General features: G+C 44.6%; 1 protein-coding gene across 5 annotated transcripts in view; it reads right to left on the reverse strand.

Annotated features, from left to right (window-relative positions):
* The window catches only part of SPTBN1 (spectrin beta, non-erythrocytic 1), a 114,683-nt gene that overhangs the window by 34,133 nt on the left and 64,229 nt on the right, over positions 1-16,321 (reverse strand). For all 5 annotated transcript variants that reach the window (XM_065630762.1, XM_065630761.1, XM_065630760.1 and 2 more), the window contains exons 3-13: positions 13,352-13,503; positions 9,505-9,678; positions 8,548-8,639; positions 7,332-7,412; positions 6,448-6,563; positions 5,369-5,481; positions 4,554-4,741; positions 3,413-3,530; positions 1,903-2,061; positions 998-1,300; positions 33-186 (exon numbers count right to left, since the gene is read on the reverse strand). In XM_065630762.1, the coding sequence (XP_065486834.1) occupies positions 33-186; positions 998-1,300; positions 1,903-2,061; positions 3,413-3,530; positions 4,554-4,741; positions 5,369-5,481; positions 6,448-6,563; positions 7,332-7,412; positions 8,548-8,639; positions 9,505-9,678; positions 13,352-13,503 (1,650 nt within the window). The remainder of the gene's footprint in view (positions 1-32; positions 187-997; positions 1,301-1,902; positions 2,062-3,412; positions 3,531-4,553; positions 4,742-5,368; positions 5,482-6,447; positions 6,564-7,331; positions 7,413-8,547; positions 8,640-9,504; positions 9,679-13,351; positions 13,504-16,321) is intronic.

Here is a 16,321-nt window from a genome sequence, read left to right on the forward strand (position 1 = left end):
GGACAAAGAAGGACATGTTGGCTGCTCGTTACCTTCTCCATCGGTGGCAAACTTCTGAGCAGACGCATTGACCCCTCTGACTCTCTCGGCCTGAATAGCGATGTCAGCTTCCACAAGAGCATGTTTCTGCAACAGGTCTTCGACTCCCAACAAATGTTTGCCATAGTCTTGAGACAGCAGAAGCACCTGATCAAAATGTAAAAGATGAGTAAAACAGGCTGGAGGCCATAAACTGTTTGTTTCTTAATGACTCCACTGTTCTCTGTCGTTACACTGATCTAAATCCAGAGAAACACCAGGCCCATAAGGAGACAGATTTCCAATGTCTAGTGACATGGTTGGTAGGAATTGGAGCCAATATTTTTAAAATCACCGGCAACCATGAAGAACCTGACTGCTCTTTAATGCGGTTTGAAGCCGAGGATGCTGAGGAGTGAAGTGAGCTCAGCAGGACCGAGGAAAAGCCCTCGGCGCAGGTGCTGGGAGCTGCCGCCGAGCTGCTCACGTCTTGCTCTCCCCCAACAGCTTCCCAGCTCTGCTGGCTGATGGACGGGAACAAAGTCACGGTCCTTCCCCACATCCCAGGAGAACAGACAGGAAGAAATTCAGGCTTTTTAAAGCACAAGGGTGAAGAGGTGACTTGTTCCCCATGTAATTGTTATGAAGAACGAGAGAATATTTAACTCCCTTTCACCAAAATCGTCATCCTTACCCAAGCACTGTGACCAAAGCCTCTGCCCCTTATGAGAGAGGCATGAAGCTGAAAAGTAGCTTTTTTTATAGGAGCAAATTTGTTCCTTTTCTTTACTTGTTCTTCATCTTTCTTTTTAAAAAAATCATCATAAGGTATAAGGAATTTGTTCACTGCTCTTGAATCTGGATCTTCAGCTTTGTCTATTACACCAGAGCGGCAAAATGAATCTCAAAAATTTACAAAAAAGGACACGTACACCTCTCCAGAATATTTGGTCTACGTTCTGAAATGGCTAACACCTACCTTCATCTCATCCATCCAGTCCATAATGTACAGCATTTCCTGGAAAATCTTCTGCAGACCGAGATTCATCTCCAGTCGCTGTCTCCGCGCCCTGAGCAGCTCCAGCAGATACTCCCACAGGCGGATAACGTTGTCCTTCCTCGCAGTGATGCGTTTGATATCATGGTAATTTTCAGTCTCGAGCTCCTTCGCAACCGCAACCACGGCCTGGACTCGTTCTTCATATGCTGCAATGTCTGTCTCAATGGCCTCGTGCTTCTTCGTTGCGGCCTCTACTGCTGGAAGGTCAAAGCCAAAATTATCCTGTAGAGACAGAGACGCCTCTTCAGTAACGGCTGCTGAGGAGAAAAGCTCTGCTGCTCACAACACCATTTCTGATCGTGCAGAACACACTTGTTAGCAAACTTGAGATCTTGACAGGCTCTGAAAAGTCTTTAATAAAGTCAGAGGTACCAGAGAACCACTGATTAAATCAGAGGTATCATTTACTGCCTTTGGGGGAAGAATCCTGGTGGCCATCAGGATTAAGTCGGGGGTTTGGATTTTTTTTTAAGTAATCTCTAATATTAAAAAATAAAATTAATTCCTGGGCTAATTCCACTGAATGGACCAAACTATTCAGATAAAGAAAATCTTGACTGTGGGTAGACACTTCCACATCAGTATCCCCAGAGTGCAAATGATAGAATCGAGGAAGGGATATCCCAAATGCATGAAAGACAGGACATACAGTACATACACGTATACCCTAAATATACATTTGTGCACACATACAACACACATAAATATACATAGATGCAGGAAAATATGAGGCATGGGGAAGAAATGTTCTCTTTGCAAGAACTGTATCCTGTAATTACTCATGGGAATCATTTTAGTCACACAAGAATTTCTGAAAGCAGCACCTGAGAAACGAGACGTTGGTTTTCGCTCAGCCAAGTTTCTCTCATAGCTGCCTTGCGATCAAATCTGCGTGCGAGTTGTTCCAGTTTCTCTTGTCTGATGAGCTCGTTTCGCAGTGCCAGTTCTCTTTCATGTTCGGCTTTTTCCAGTCTTTCCCAGGCCTGAAGACATGGGGAAGAAACACGCATCTTCTAAACACGTATTCTGATAGGATTATGATAAATCACGTCGGCTTCGCATGAGATCAGGACTGAAGTCACTACAGCCAAGTTTCACCAAACTGGCTGATTTATTTATATGCCAATAAATATGGTTTGTATTGGCTGGCCTTATAACTTGCCTGCTAATATAAGCGCATGACTTTAAATTTGCTTTTAATCCACTCATTTTCTGAGTAAGGGGCATAAGACTTGTTTCTCAGATGCATTTTCATGAGTTCATTTATTTTTTGCCTCCAACCGAGCCTAAGCAAAGAGAGTATTTGTTTTAAAAAACCCAACTTCTGAGCGCTACTCCCAAATAAGCGGATTCTATCTTTTTCCTTTAGGAAATGAGAATTAGAGATTCATGCCTCTCACCTCTAAAATCAACATACAATTGCTGTTCTTTATTTCAACCACTTTGGAAAAGAAAACAACTGCAGAACTCTGTTAGTTTTGGTGCATACCCATCCCTTTTTCCCCCAAAGCCACAAGTTACTCACACGCATGACATTAATATTACAAACCCAAGAAGTCTTAGAAGCATATTGAAAGCCAGCTAATCACCTTTCAGATCTTCTTACAAACAACAAAAACACCCACAATTAAACACAAACTACCCTGGATTGCTCTAAATCCTAACAGATGTGAAATTGCCTGAAAGCCAAGTATTTTAGGCATTTGCAGGCGCAGGGGCTTAATGCGAGCAGGAGAGCTGGGCAGTTTACTGCTCCCAGGACACACAGACACCCACGGCAGCCGCTCGGGGAATGACAAGCATGATTAAATACAAACGAGGAAAGCTCGCAGGTTTAAGGTGTTTGTTATCCTTGAAAGGGCTTGTCAGCTCTGCTGCTGTTCTGCCAGCTGCATCAGCACAAAAAAAGAAAAAAAAAAAGAAAAATAAATGGCTGCACAAACCCTAGAGGGAACCCAGGAGATGAGTAATGGCACTCCTTTCCCTCTCCCACCCTGCGGGCAGCGGGGCAGATGGGGAGGGCTGCAATACTGAGATATTTTTGCTGCTTTCCATCAATTAACACTAATGGCCAGGACCCCGGAGGAGCAAGGCAGAGCAAGGCACCAACTGCACAGAATGACGGAGCATTTTTCCAGTGCAGATCTCACAGATGCTGGGGATACCCAGGGACTCGGTTCAGATTAGTGGGTCTGACCTCCAGGAAAAGGTGCCTCCTCCCATCCCTCCTGGTGCCCACATCAGGCCTGCAGACAGTAAATGTTGTATGTGGAGAGAGAGACTGAAAGAAGCAATAAAATCCTGAATCACACAGGAGGAGGTGGCTCGGTTTACCTTGTTAATGTCAGAGATGAGTTTGCCCTCCCTTGGCATGTACACTTTCTGATTATTGGCTCTCATTTTGCTCTGGATGGTAAAAAGCAGCACTTCTAGGTTTCCTTTTTCTGTAAATCTAAACAAAATAGTGCAAAAGAATTGAGTTACAACAAAACTTTCATTGCTACTAAAGTATTACGAAGCACTTGCTTAAAATACTGACATTATGAATGGAGCATTCAGATAAACGCCTTCATCTTGTGTGAAGGCTGGAAGCAACTGCAATAGCCCACACAGCCCTGAACCCGCTGGGTCAAACAGGAAAAGAAACTGCACAGAAGTCAGTTGTCTGTGTGTTTAGATTTAAAGCCCCTCGAGGGGCAGAAGACTGCATTTTTTTATTCTATTACGTGTGTTGTCCCAGTTTAGTCTATCGACTCAAGAAATGGAAGTTTTATTTAAAGCCCAGTGCAGTCAATAAACTCTTCCCACTCTTTTCCCTGAGTTGTGCGCCTGGGAAATAAACAAACTCCATCGGCACTAGGGAATAGGCTGCAATTTTAGAAGACATCTGGATACTCTGTAATGCTTTGAATTGTGATTATTACCCATTAGAACTTATATCAGACAAAAATAACAAACAGATCTGATATAACGCTAGAAGAAACTTTCCAGAAATAAGCTGCACAGTTTGGGTGGTACCAGTTTTAGTAAGCACAGCAATGTTTTACAAAGCCAGACGCTTCCTCTTGATTTTGGATAAGCGGTAAGATTCTTTCAACAGCAAGGTATTGGTATGATATTGGTATTGGTGATATTACTGTGCTAACACGTGCCGTTACCACTCATTTCCTAAGGCAGGCACCTTGGTGAAGGGACAGCCTGCAGGATGCTGAGCTCCTGCCACACAGCATCACTAAGACACATTTTATTATTATTTTGTTGTTGCTATTACGAGCATATTGAATAGCATAGAGCAATCAGGCCCTAAGTAATAACGATGAGTGACAATTAGGAACATGATACCTGGGTTTGTTCAGAAAAAATAAATTCTTAAGCCAAGATTAAAATTACTTGGAAGTGTTTGTTTTTTTAAAAAAATCAATGACTGACTAAACAAAACAAGACCACTGTTGTTTTAAGCTAAGACGAAAATTACTTGGGCGGTTTCTCCACTGTGCGGTAAGTGTTGAACGCCTGCAGCTGCTGTTGCACTCCAACCAGCGAGTTGGCGAATTTGCGGTTGTTGAGGATGATAATGGTTTGCTCGATCCACTCAAGAAGGTCAGAAGCCAGCGATTCGTATTTTTCAATCATTTTCTCAGTTTCAATGGCATTGTCAAGCACCTGCAACAAGCAGCACAACGTAACATGAATAACAAGGGCGGTGTTCTTCAGTCACTTAAATCCAACCAGCGACATAAAAGAAACTGTTGAGGGACTTGACTTATGGAGGGATCGCTCACTCCTCAGTGCCGCCGGGGCTGGGATCCCCGAGGAACGAGGACTTGGCGTTTTCAGCAGTGAATTCCTGCGATCCCACAGCAACAGAGGGGCAGAGCTGAGGCTGACAACAGGCTCCCGTTCAGTCTGCCAGCTGGGAAGACGGGGGCGACTTTGCCAAAGGGAGGAGAGTAACTGCACATTTTTTAAATGAGAGACTTCTCTGGGCTCCAGAAGAGACAGAGGGCCCAGAGGGTGAGGAGCAGTTAATGAGAAAGGAAAAGCAGCAATGATGCTAAATCAACAAGCAAAAATAAAACATCAGCCCAGTGTTTTCTAATACAAGGCAGCTGGAAATTAACTACTCCTCACAGTCACATGGGAATACTTAACATTCAAAACACGTTAAAAAGCAAAACTAAAAACTACCATACGGTGGACTCTTAAAAAACTAGCACCCACGAGGAAAGAAAAAAATCATAAATATTTCAACTGTTTTATAACAACTCATAATAATTTGAACTTGCAAACCTTTCCGATACGTTTTCCTTCAACGGCTAAAGCTTTCATCTTGGAGAAGTAGTGGTAATAGGTCACCACGTAGGTGATGATTGACTTTTCGTCAGGATGATCAACACTGATATCTGCAAAACAAACATGAGTTGTCTGAGCATACTGGGGGTGCATGGGCTAAAACAACAAAGCTAGTAACGCAACAAGGATGCGGGTAAAAGAGAGCTGGGTTCAGTGGTAGCTCAGCTCCTAAGATTATGTCCTCATCAGAAATAAACTCAGTTCTGAATTACACAGTGCACAGTACTGAACTGTCGCTAAGCAGTGCTGCTTTAGCTCTTTGTTTCAGTGCGGACTGTGAGGTTTTGGGGCGCAGAGTCAGGCTCCAGGCGTTGCCACAGCTTGTGCACAGCCAAATAACCTCTCCAGTGTCTGTGGGAGTCCACAGAACTACTGTCAACTGAGAACTTCGATGCTACACCAGTATTTGGAGAGAGGAATTCAAATCTAATTGTATGTCTGTCCAGGCAAATCTTCTGAGAGATACAGACGGGAAACAAATTATTTCCTTTCCTGCAGCAATTTTGAGGCACTGGAAAATAAGCAAGAAGAAACTCGCCCAAACACATAAGCCTCTCTTTGCCCTATGACAAGAAATTTTCTTGTCCTTGCATTGTGAGCACGGCTGCCAGTATGCATGAGCGTGCACCCTCTCACGAAAACACAGCCTAAAACTCACTGACAGGCTGTGGAAGAAGCTGCTATTTGCTGAAATCCACACTATTCATCTTCCAGCTCACAGAAAGTGTTCCTCAGGAAGGCTGCCTCTAGCTGGAACTATTTTATGCACACACGGCCAGTCCCGTGATCTTGTCAGATGGGGGAAAACAAACACAGGATTAAGGGCTCTCGTGCTCCCAGGGCTCAGGCCTCTGCAGGACACATCTTCATCCTCCGCTTCCCTCTGGCTATATCACCAGGTGAGTAACGGCATCCAGCTTCTCTCTAACACAAGGAGCTGTGCCCTGCGCCAAGGAGGGGTGGCACAAAAGAGCCCACAAAGAGCTGCAAAGTGCTGAAACTGCAGGAATTCTTACCCTCGGGGTCCAGGAGCTTAGTGAGACCAAGGTGTTGCTCTGCAAGGTTAAAAGCATTCTGCAGATTGTAGTGTGCATTTGATTTCTTCAGCTTGTCAAAATCAATCAGATCAGGCCTAGACAGGATGGAAAATTCTTTAGATTTCCCAAAGCACAGTGCAGCCACCCTTAATGAACTAAAATCTGCAATCCTCAGAAAACCTGGTCCCTCGTGCTGCCAAGGTTCCACTTCCCCCGTAGCCCTGTGCATTTAGAGGAACGAAGCAATGCCTTGCCCATGCCACGGCAGAACCCAGCCCACGGCAAAAAGCAGACGATAGTTTACCAGGAATAGAGGTGACCTGGAGAAGGAACAAAGCCGTGGTCACGCAGCCTCTCCTGATGCCCCTGTGAGTGTGCAAACCGTCCCAATAGCTTCACCCGAGCTTACCAATGAGCAGCAGCCCCAGCCACACCAAAATCTAGCATCAGATTTGCCATCCCTGCTCAGGGATTTCTTTCCCCTCCCAGCTGCTGTCGTGTGTCGTCTCTCCCTCCCACCCCTGAATTCCAGGCAACCAGACCTGATCATTGATTACTCGCTAAGGTACAAAAACTCTTCTTCCAGCCTGGTCAGTCACAAACCAAAACAACTGTGCATAATTTATTCTCTTCAAACCAAATGCAACCTGTTTCGACGCGTGATGTGAGAAGCTGTTGCCCAGATGAGCTCTCTGTGACCGCAAGAGCAGTAAAGCTCTAAAGCAAGGCAAGTTGCTGTAAAACTCCCAGCAATTCTTCAATTTCTTCCTCTCCACACGTTTTAAAATCAAGCTGCAATGTAACAGCAAAACCTGCAGCAGTCCCAGCTTTCAAACCGCGTAAAGACATTTACCCACACGTACCTGTGCTTGTGTATTAGTGCATTGAAAGCCATCCCGTCCCTCCAGCTTGTGGTGAAGTTGTGGATGTTGACGTTGGGGTATCTGCAGAACAAGAAGCAGAGAGAGTGCCATTCGTTGGGCGTCCCCGGAACAGCTCTGCGCGCTGCCTCGCTGGAACCTGGCTGCAGGAGGGACACGCTCACTGCAAACCCAGGGGTGCGACATTATCATCCCACCATGGACAATGTGTCACCATGACCAACACCAGAGGAGAGTGCATCTCACTGACTCTTGTAAACCCTACAGAGTTCACATGCGTTCCAGACAAAAGCTCTACATGTCCTTCGAAGCAATCAACTTGAAGTTACTATTTTATAACTTGCTGTTCAACCTGCAGCCTGTGAGGTCCCAAATCCCTGCAAGTCTAAAGCCTGCTTTGATTTATAATAGCTGCTGGCAAAGAATTCTTTGCCAGTGCTCAAAATATGAAATTCAAGAGAAGAGCTGGAGGAACGGAGAAGAGTAAGAGCAATCTAGATGGCTGCCAGTGCCACAAGAGCAGCAATGTTTTAAGTTTTCCTTGAAATCATCAGCTATCCCATGGCATCCTTCTTCAAGGCCTGACCCTTGTCACCGTCTGACCTTTAAACAAAGCACATACAACAGCCACCTTTGTGCCCCGCGGGTACACAGATGTAAAATTAATTTGTTTGGTGAGCTGTGGATTTTGCAAGTCTCCAAAAATTTGAGGCTGCTCACAAACCACTTTCCTAAGAGCTCCTGGAAGGAGAAGACGAAGTATCGCTAGAATAATGCTGAAGTGCCCCACGTGAGCACAGGGACATCCAAGTTTCATAGGGGAAACACACTGAATCTCTACAAACGGGTACTGAATTATGCAAGAAGGTTACTGCCAGAGAAAGGCATTTTGGAAATATTTCCATATATACGGAAAGAGGGGAAAGTTGGTGGCAAACATCTTAAGTATCATTATTTCTTCAGAACAGGGTGAAAAAGAGTCAGCATATTACTACGTATTCATGGATTATCAGATTGGTATGTTTATCACACAGCATTAATAAAATAAATTCAGAATTTTCTGACTTGTAAACATCAATTCACTTGTCTTGATTGAATCCACTTAAGGAGAGATATGTGTTTGCCCATTTAAAATTATTTCAATAAAATCTCAAAATGCTGAAAGAGCTTTAGAGATAATCACTTAATCCACACTCACCCAGCTGTCTTCATCTGGCACCACAAAAGCAAAGCATCTTTAGCAGATTTCTTCTCCTTGTTGTCCTCGGTTTCAACACTGATATCTTGGATCTAAAATTAACATAAAAGGTTTAAATGTTTCTGTGAGAAAACACAGTTTTTGCATATTTTGAAAAGATGGAAAGAAATTATATCGGAATGTAAGTAACAAAGGAAATGTGCGATGACAGGCAGGGTGGAAGTAGGTGAATGCTTTTCCTCTTTTAAGAGCATTCATGTCAAAACAAAGCTTCATCTGCCCTTATTTCACTGTAGGATTACTCTTTGTTTAGTCCATTGACAAAACACTTCAAACTTCAACAGAAAAGGCTTTTCTAAAAGATTATTGTAGGTTCCGTGAAGTTCCCTGGCGGATACTTCAATAATAGGAAAACACTGAGCAACACCAAAATGAAGAGAACGTTAAATTTGTTAAATATTTATTACTATGTTATTTATTATAAATCCTGTATTTATTATATAAAGTCATTATCCTTTCTGCAAAAGGACTTTCCAGCCTTTTTTAACTGAGGGCAAAGACCGATGTGCAACTTGCTGGCAAAGAAGAAATCTCGGCCTTTAGCTGGGACACTAAAACGATTGCTGTGGGGACCGTGAACCCGTGGGGGCAGAGCCCGCCTGTGACCCATAACCACCCCGAGGCGGGGAGGGGAAGCTGAGGGCAGCATTTCCCCCGCGTCTGCAAGAGTGTACGGCTCTATGAATGGAGCTTCATCTTTATTAGTCATTTAAAAATAAAACCATACGACTCTCCACAGAGGAAACTCCCACTGGCTGCCACTACAGGACAGCAGCACCACAAAGATTAATTTTTCCTCTCCCCTTAGCTCTGGAGCACGTCCTGCTCTTAAAAAGCACACTGAAGGATATTACAAACAGGTATGGAAAACTCAAACATGTATTTCTACATCTTTACCTGGAATCTCAGGATAATGGTCCAAATAAGGCCAAGTGTCAGCCTGTGGTTCCCATCCACGATATCGTGAGATCCCATGTTTTCTAGGTGCACTCTTTGCTCTTTCAGGAACTGGAGGGCTTTGTCAACGTTCTCCAGGCAGTGGATGCGCATCCTTCCCTTAGTTGGTTTGGGCTAGAAGGTAAAAGGGAAAACAAAAACATGTATTACTGTGGATGGAATTAAAAACCAAAGTGCGCTGGTTACAGTAACTGTCCAGTCCAGGCAGGCGAGTCAGCACGTTGTCCGCTCCCAGCCGGCAGCACCGTACACGCCTGTCCTTCAAACTCAGTGGACAAAACTGCTTTTCAGATCTCAAAGCCCATTTACACAAGGATAACGGTAGCACATGTCAAACCCGTGGTGGAAATGCCAATGCCCTAGACCTGAGCTGCAAACACCGAGCGCCGATTTCATCTGCCTTTCCAAGTATTCTCCCTGCTCACTTCCTTCATTTTTCTGTCTAGTATATCCGTTCACTAGCTGGAAGAGAAATTATTTTGTTAAGTTCATGCCACACCTGTTATATTTCCCAACATGTTTTTTTCCCCAGTACAAGTTCTTCCACACTTAAAAAGAAGATTCTACAAAGATAAAGATATGAAACAAACTGGTAACTGGCATATACACAACAGAGGGAATTGGTAATGAAGGCACAGAGAGTAGCTGTAAATACAGATGCACATTCTCCAAAAAGGAGCTCAGATTTGGACAGTAAGCTACTCAATAAAACTCCCTGAGAAAGAAATGTCATTGCTTTTTTGTGGTCAGTTGAAGCAGGATAAATATTTTGAAAATAACAGAAGAGATTTATTCCAAACAATTTCTTCATAGGAAAAGAAAGTAAAAACAATAATAAAAAAATCAGCCACACCAACGTAACACAATCTTAGGAAGGCCCAGTGCAAACGGATAAAGCCATGAATACAAGAGCAACATGTAGAAGTCTCCTGTCAAACTGAACAACATTAAAGCAACTTTGTTCTGCAGATAAGGATTACAGCTGAACAGCCTGTTCAGTGCCCACTGAGATGCCACCAAAGGTACTCAAACTACTAATTGACATCACTTCCTTGTTTTCTGCAGTGAACGTAATTAACTGGCCATGGAAACAGCTCAGGCAAAACCCTTGCCTCAGACCGCATTCAAGAGCAAGAGCCTCAGCGGAGCCGCATTCTGGTCCCTAGACACTGCAGCCTGTAGAACAGCGTGGCACACAGACCAAACGCTTGCTAGAAAGACGCTCTTCAGGCACAGAAACCCCCGAGGTCATTAGTTTCACTTCAGCTTTCAGGCGGCACGGTTCTCCAGGAACCTGTCACAGCTTTTGGGTGTAAAAGTCCCTCTGAAGAGGCACAAAGTGCATATGCTTTTAGGGGGACGTTCCCAAAACACTGGAACGACCAGGACTGTGGCCACTGCTGAGCCGCAGTGGCAGAAAATGGTTTCGAAAGCCAAGCAGGCACTTCCAAATTCTGCATGGACAAGAAGAACAGTGCCACCCAGCCTAAAAAATGTCGGGCACCCTGAGGAGACAGAAAGTTCCATTTTCCTGTCCCCACAGTTCAACCCACCGTTCTGCAGCAAGAGGAGGAAGAGGCATCGAGTCGGCCTTGCCCAAGGTGGGTCTGCACCTGCCACTCGCTCCCGCGCCGCCTCCAGAGACACAGCGAGGTACAGTCTCACCCTCGACGGGCTACGCTGAGTGCATCCTTTATTGGATTTAATGAAACTTGGTCTTCACATGCATACTATCAGGAAAATTTGTTTTACATCAAAAATCTTCACTTTTTCAACAGAAAATGTAGCAGAACTTACTAAAGAGCATGTGCTCAAACAGTGTGACCTTTGAGCATCCAGGAACTGTAAGGAATTCACTAATCCTTTACATAGTTATGGAAGAAACTGAGCTAAATGCTTAATTTTGTGCTGAAAACAATCCTCAGCTTTATTTTTCTGTTTGCGAGAAGCTGGTTAGCTGTGTGTGCAAACAAAATTACAATTGCCTTTTCACACTGGCTGGATACTCTTCCGCTTTGGTCAGTGAGACTATTGCACGCTATCAATTTCTGTCCAAATTGTGTATGGTGCAGAGGACCTTGTGCAGTAAGGTCTGGACTGAACACCAGGCTTAGGAGTCAAGCTGAGTGGCGACAGGAACACGTAGGTGTTACCCTTACCAGACATTCTCATTTTTGACTTTCTCCAACACACTTTTCAAGGACTCTGGGTTTTCGCCATCAAAAATCACAAGAGCTTTTGAAAAATGCAGGGTTTGTGCAAATGAGGCTGGAGGTCTCGGAGGGCAAAGAGCATCCTGCTCCCCTGGCCAGTATCCTAAACCTGACTGTTCCACGGGCATCTGGCTCCAGCTCCAGAATCTGAACCCATTTCAAAAGTGAGGGAACAATTCCTGTTTGTTCTACCGCATCAGTAAACACACCATAATAAAATAATTGTCTAGGCCAGTTTCTGTGTTTGTTTATTGCTTTCTTACCATTTCATGTTTCTTGTCTTGGTTTTAAGCTTTCTGCGTAAGATACTGCCTTTTTTCTGCTTGGGTGGCATGGAGATATCAGAACCTAACCAATACCAGCTCAAATAAATTCCAAAAGGCTGGAGAACATCAGCAAGTGCATGCTACGTGCCAACCCTCCTGGAATATTTTTGGTGTGTGTCATTGTCTCAAGGTTTAGTGCATTGCGTTATCTGTATTCTTGTTTGCAGAGGAAGGTGTGGTGGAATGTACTGTTCAAACACAGACTGCTGTCCTCCATCCTGAGATAAGGAAGCTACAAAAGGAATTTGTGGCGGTGCGGGCAGCTGCCAAGGCGATACGCAAACGATGATGCAAGTGCAGATCCAGCAGCCTCACCGGTGGCTCCCGCACCCCCCGCCCAAACCGCTGCCTAAGCTCTGTTTGCATTTTTCAAAACCTGCAGTGAGAAATGTAAATGAATCATGCAGCAAGAGTCACACGACTGGTCTGAGCTTCACCGCTGCTGTTTGACACTGGAAATCAAACCTTGGCAGGCGGACACAAAGATTTAAACAGAGGTGGCATGGCTGCTGTCGGAATCCTCAAATAACGGGGCACGTTGGTCCCAGTTATCCCTGCACGAACAACATCTGCTACCTCCAGTGAACACGTCAAACCTAATACCTCACTGAAGTAAACGATCTGGCCCAGAGACAAATGTGTTTTGAGCAAACAGTAGTTGACAAACACTGAGATTAGTTACCTCTATCCACACAATGCCTTCATCCCTTCCGGACGCTTCCACGCACGTCAGAGTTTCCTTCCTTCCCCTCACAGACACGCTGGGAATGCTCCCTCTTGCCTGACTCTACAGACACTGCACTGCGCCCATATGTTCAATTCATTAACCACAGTCTAAGCCACGGAGCTTCCGTTAATAGGAGTGTTTGATGACAGGCGATTACACAGTCGCAACCTCATGTAGCCTTAGGACTTAGCTAAAGACCCATACTTCTTTGAAAAGATTGCTTTAAATTAGGTAGTTAAGAGCGTAGCCATCATTTAAGGAACTGAATGAAAAAGTGATACCCAGCCGTCTCCTGACACCCAGTTTTCCTCTCGTGCAGTGGCATTTTTCACTATGGGGATTTTCTTACCCACCAGTCCCTTGTGCTTGTATCAAGGGGACGCTCTCATCATACCCAAAGAAAGAATTTGCTCCATTCATTTAAATTAATTTTAGATATTCCTCTAACAGAAGAAAATCCAAGTATGCAAAAAACCACCCAAACCCAAACCCCCCACAATTAATATATAACGGGCACTTACAAGTCTCTCTCCCGAAAGAACTTCCAGAAGTTTGATGAGCATCCTTCCATCGCGAAGGTCGGTGTACAAATCCGTAATTCTGCATGACACGCGTGCCAAGTGGGAATTAACCCACTTTGTGAAGGTCTTCTTCTGAACTGCCTCACGTTCATCTGTTGGGAAAACACCACCATGTTACTCAAAATAGATCACAGTTCGTGTAGCTATGTGAAAATGTGATGTTCAAACATGTCTAATATTAAATGAAAGATATGGTTTCTCTTCTTAGCAAAATAATTGAAGAAATTGGGACTTTGCACTGAAAAATGACCTTTCTTCCCATTTTATGACATTTTCTGTGGAATAAATCTGAACCATAGATTGCAGACTGACTTGCTGCTCAGCTAAGCAGCTTTCTCAAGGTGTACTGAGGTCCATTGTTGAGCTACAACATAAAACCAGCTCTGAACTCATCAAACTGTCCAGTAATCTGATCAAGAGTTATTCTATCTTCCCACACTGGAAGAAAAGGCTCTCGAGTACACACACAAATCCACAACAGATCCCCTGAAACACCAGAAGTCACTTTGGATTAAGATAGGTACAAAAGAGAGCAGAAACCAAAGCTTCCCATTCATTTTTTCCCTTCTCATTTCAATATTTATGTGCGGATTCAACATTTGTCACTGTATTTACACAATGTCAAGATGAACTTTTCCGTAACTGCGTGTTTGAGGTAGACTTGCATTTACTTAAAGCCACAGAAAAATAAGTTCTTTCCACCTCCCCTTCCCAGAGTCTTTCACAAGTGTTTATACACTAAAACATTGGCTACAAGAGCTCTCTTAATGCACAGGCTCACGCAGCCCACATTAATTGAGGAACTCCGAAACAGCGACCTGCCAAGCCCAGAACTCTCCAACAGAAAACATTAGACTTCTCTGTGGTTAAAAATCTTCCGCCAAGGGCTTTGGATGAAGCCGTTCCTTGTTAGCAAAACGTCATTTCGCTGAGCTGGGAATGACTACAGACCGAATCTGTGAAAACACAGGTGCTCGAACTTGGACTCCTAAGTCCACAGTTAGACGTGTGAATGAAAGCGGGCTGCATTGCATTTTTAAACCTTGCATCACTCTCTTTGAAGGCGTTGGCACATTCAGAAACAGCACATGAAGACTAGTAAATCCTAAACCAAAATGTAAAATGTCCAGCTCTGAAAATCTCTGAGTTCATCATCTGAAACACAGAAAACGCTACTAACGGTGCAGATCAACACCGCACTTGTATTTGACTGCCCAGGGTTTCAGCAGTTGGGGACGGCAGCGAACGCCTCATCCTGGTGACAGGGAATAACACAGAAGCTGAGGCTGAAGAGAATAGAAAGTTGCGGAACACGTGAAAGAAAAAACATAGTAAGAAAAGAAATCAGGTAGTAGAATGGTGGGTGGTAAGGCGGAGGAATGTGACAGGGTGCGACTTCAGCGGCGGTTTGCCCAGTTGCAGAAACTCCACCCTAAGATTTCAGTTCCTCCCGTGTACTTCTGAATTTATTCTCAGCAGCCCACATGGCAGGACATCATCTTTGCAGTCAGAAGCTGCAGCATCTCCTAACCGTGTTGCAACTCGTACCAGTGGTGTAACAACAGCCCTTTTTCAATCTTTGACCAAAGAAGAAAAAACCCAATGCATCTGACTCGCAAAAACAGTTGTCTATCCAAGTAATGGTTTAAATATAGTGTCTAACCTTAAATATGTATTTTATGAACTATTTATAGAAAGTTCCTGGGAATGCTGTATCTGCATATCTGCTTGTCTAGTAATCCATGCTTTTAGTTCTTGAAATGGGTCACAGAACAGAAACTTCGCAATAGTTGGCGCTTTTTAAAGAAAATCCAACAGAAATTCCCACATCTCCCTTCACCAGCTTGAACAAGCCCCAAAACAGCTCAGCAAGTTTGTTTATTTAATCACTGTAGTCTCTCTACAGAAGCAAACATTCAGAGATCCCTGTGGTTACAGTCATTCTGAAGGGAAATACGGATGGGCAGAACCCTAAAAATAGAGTTGGGCACAGAAAATCAAATTATATCAAATATCATCCTGAAGCCATCCATTGCAAAATCTTTGGTCAAAAGTTACAGTTATCAACAATCCTCCCAATTTGGGATCATGATAAAAGTGATGGGTGGGAGAAGAACGTCCATGCGGCTTTAGTTAAAGAAGATGAAGGCTCGGAGCCTAGTTTTGAACAGATTGAAGACATGACGTGGGAAACGCGGTGGTGTGCCAAGTCAGGCTGCGAAAACCTTGGTGCCGTTGTATTAACTGATACCAGCTCAGGATCTTCTGTTGTTGAACACAAGTCACCAGGTGAGCGGCTCCGGCAGCCCTTTGGGGAGGGGGAAGACGGGTTCATCCTGCGGACGGTGCCCACACAATCCAGGACGTGAAAGCGGATTCTCCAGGCAGTGGGGATTCGGGAGAAAAAAACTGAGAAAGTTCCAGCGCCTCCTTTTCCTTCTGGTTGCCTCAGCATCCCTAAGCACACGGAATTACCGGTGAGGGTGCCTGCAGGCGCTCCCCGTCTAGCTGCAGGCGCGCTGTGCCTTGGGAGCTGATCCTCAGTGCCATCATGTGTGTATTCTTTATTTAGTTCAAAGGCAGCTGCTGCCTCTCCCGGTTCCTCTGTCTCACTCTCTGTGGTCCCCGCTTTCCTGTTTACGGCAAGAGGTTGAAGGACCCGGGTGGTTTTTCGTCTTCGCTCCTCTCACCTGATCCCCACCCATCCTCTGCAGCCTCGTCCTCCTCCCTGCTCGCGCCAGCAGATAAAAACAGTGTGAAAACCTCTACCGAGACCACAGCTGCGATGGTTGGAGCGCTAGCTCCACATGCTGAGCCTACCGCCACCTCTTTGCCTGTGCGAGCGACTTCACTGCTGCTGACATTATCAGCGACAGAAAGGCGCAGCCGTTCTTGCCCCCGCGTCGCCTA

This window comes from Caloenas nicobarica, chromosome 3, assembly GCF_036013445.1.
Source record: "Caloenas nicobarica isolate bCalNic1 chromosome 3, bCalNic1.hap1, whole genome shotgun sequence".
Classification (NCBI taxonomy): Eukaryota; Metazoa; Chordata; class Aves; order Columbiformes; family Columbidae; genus Caloenas; species Caloenas nicobarica.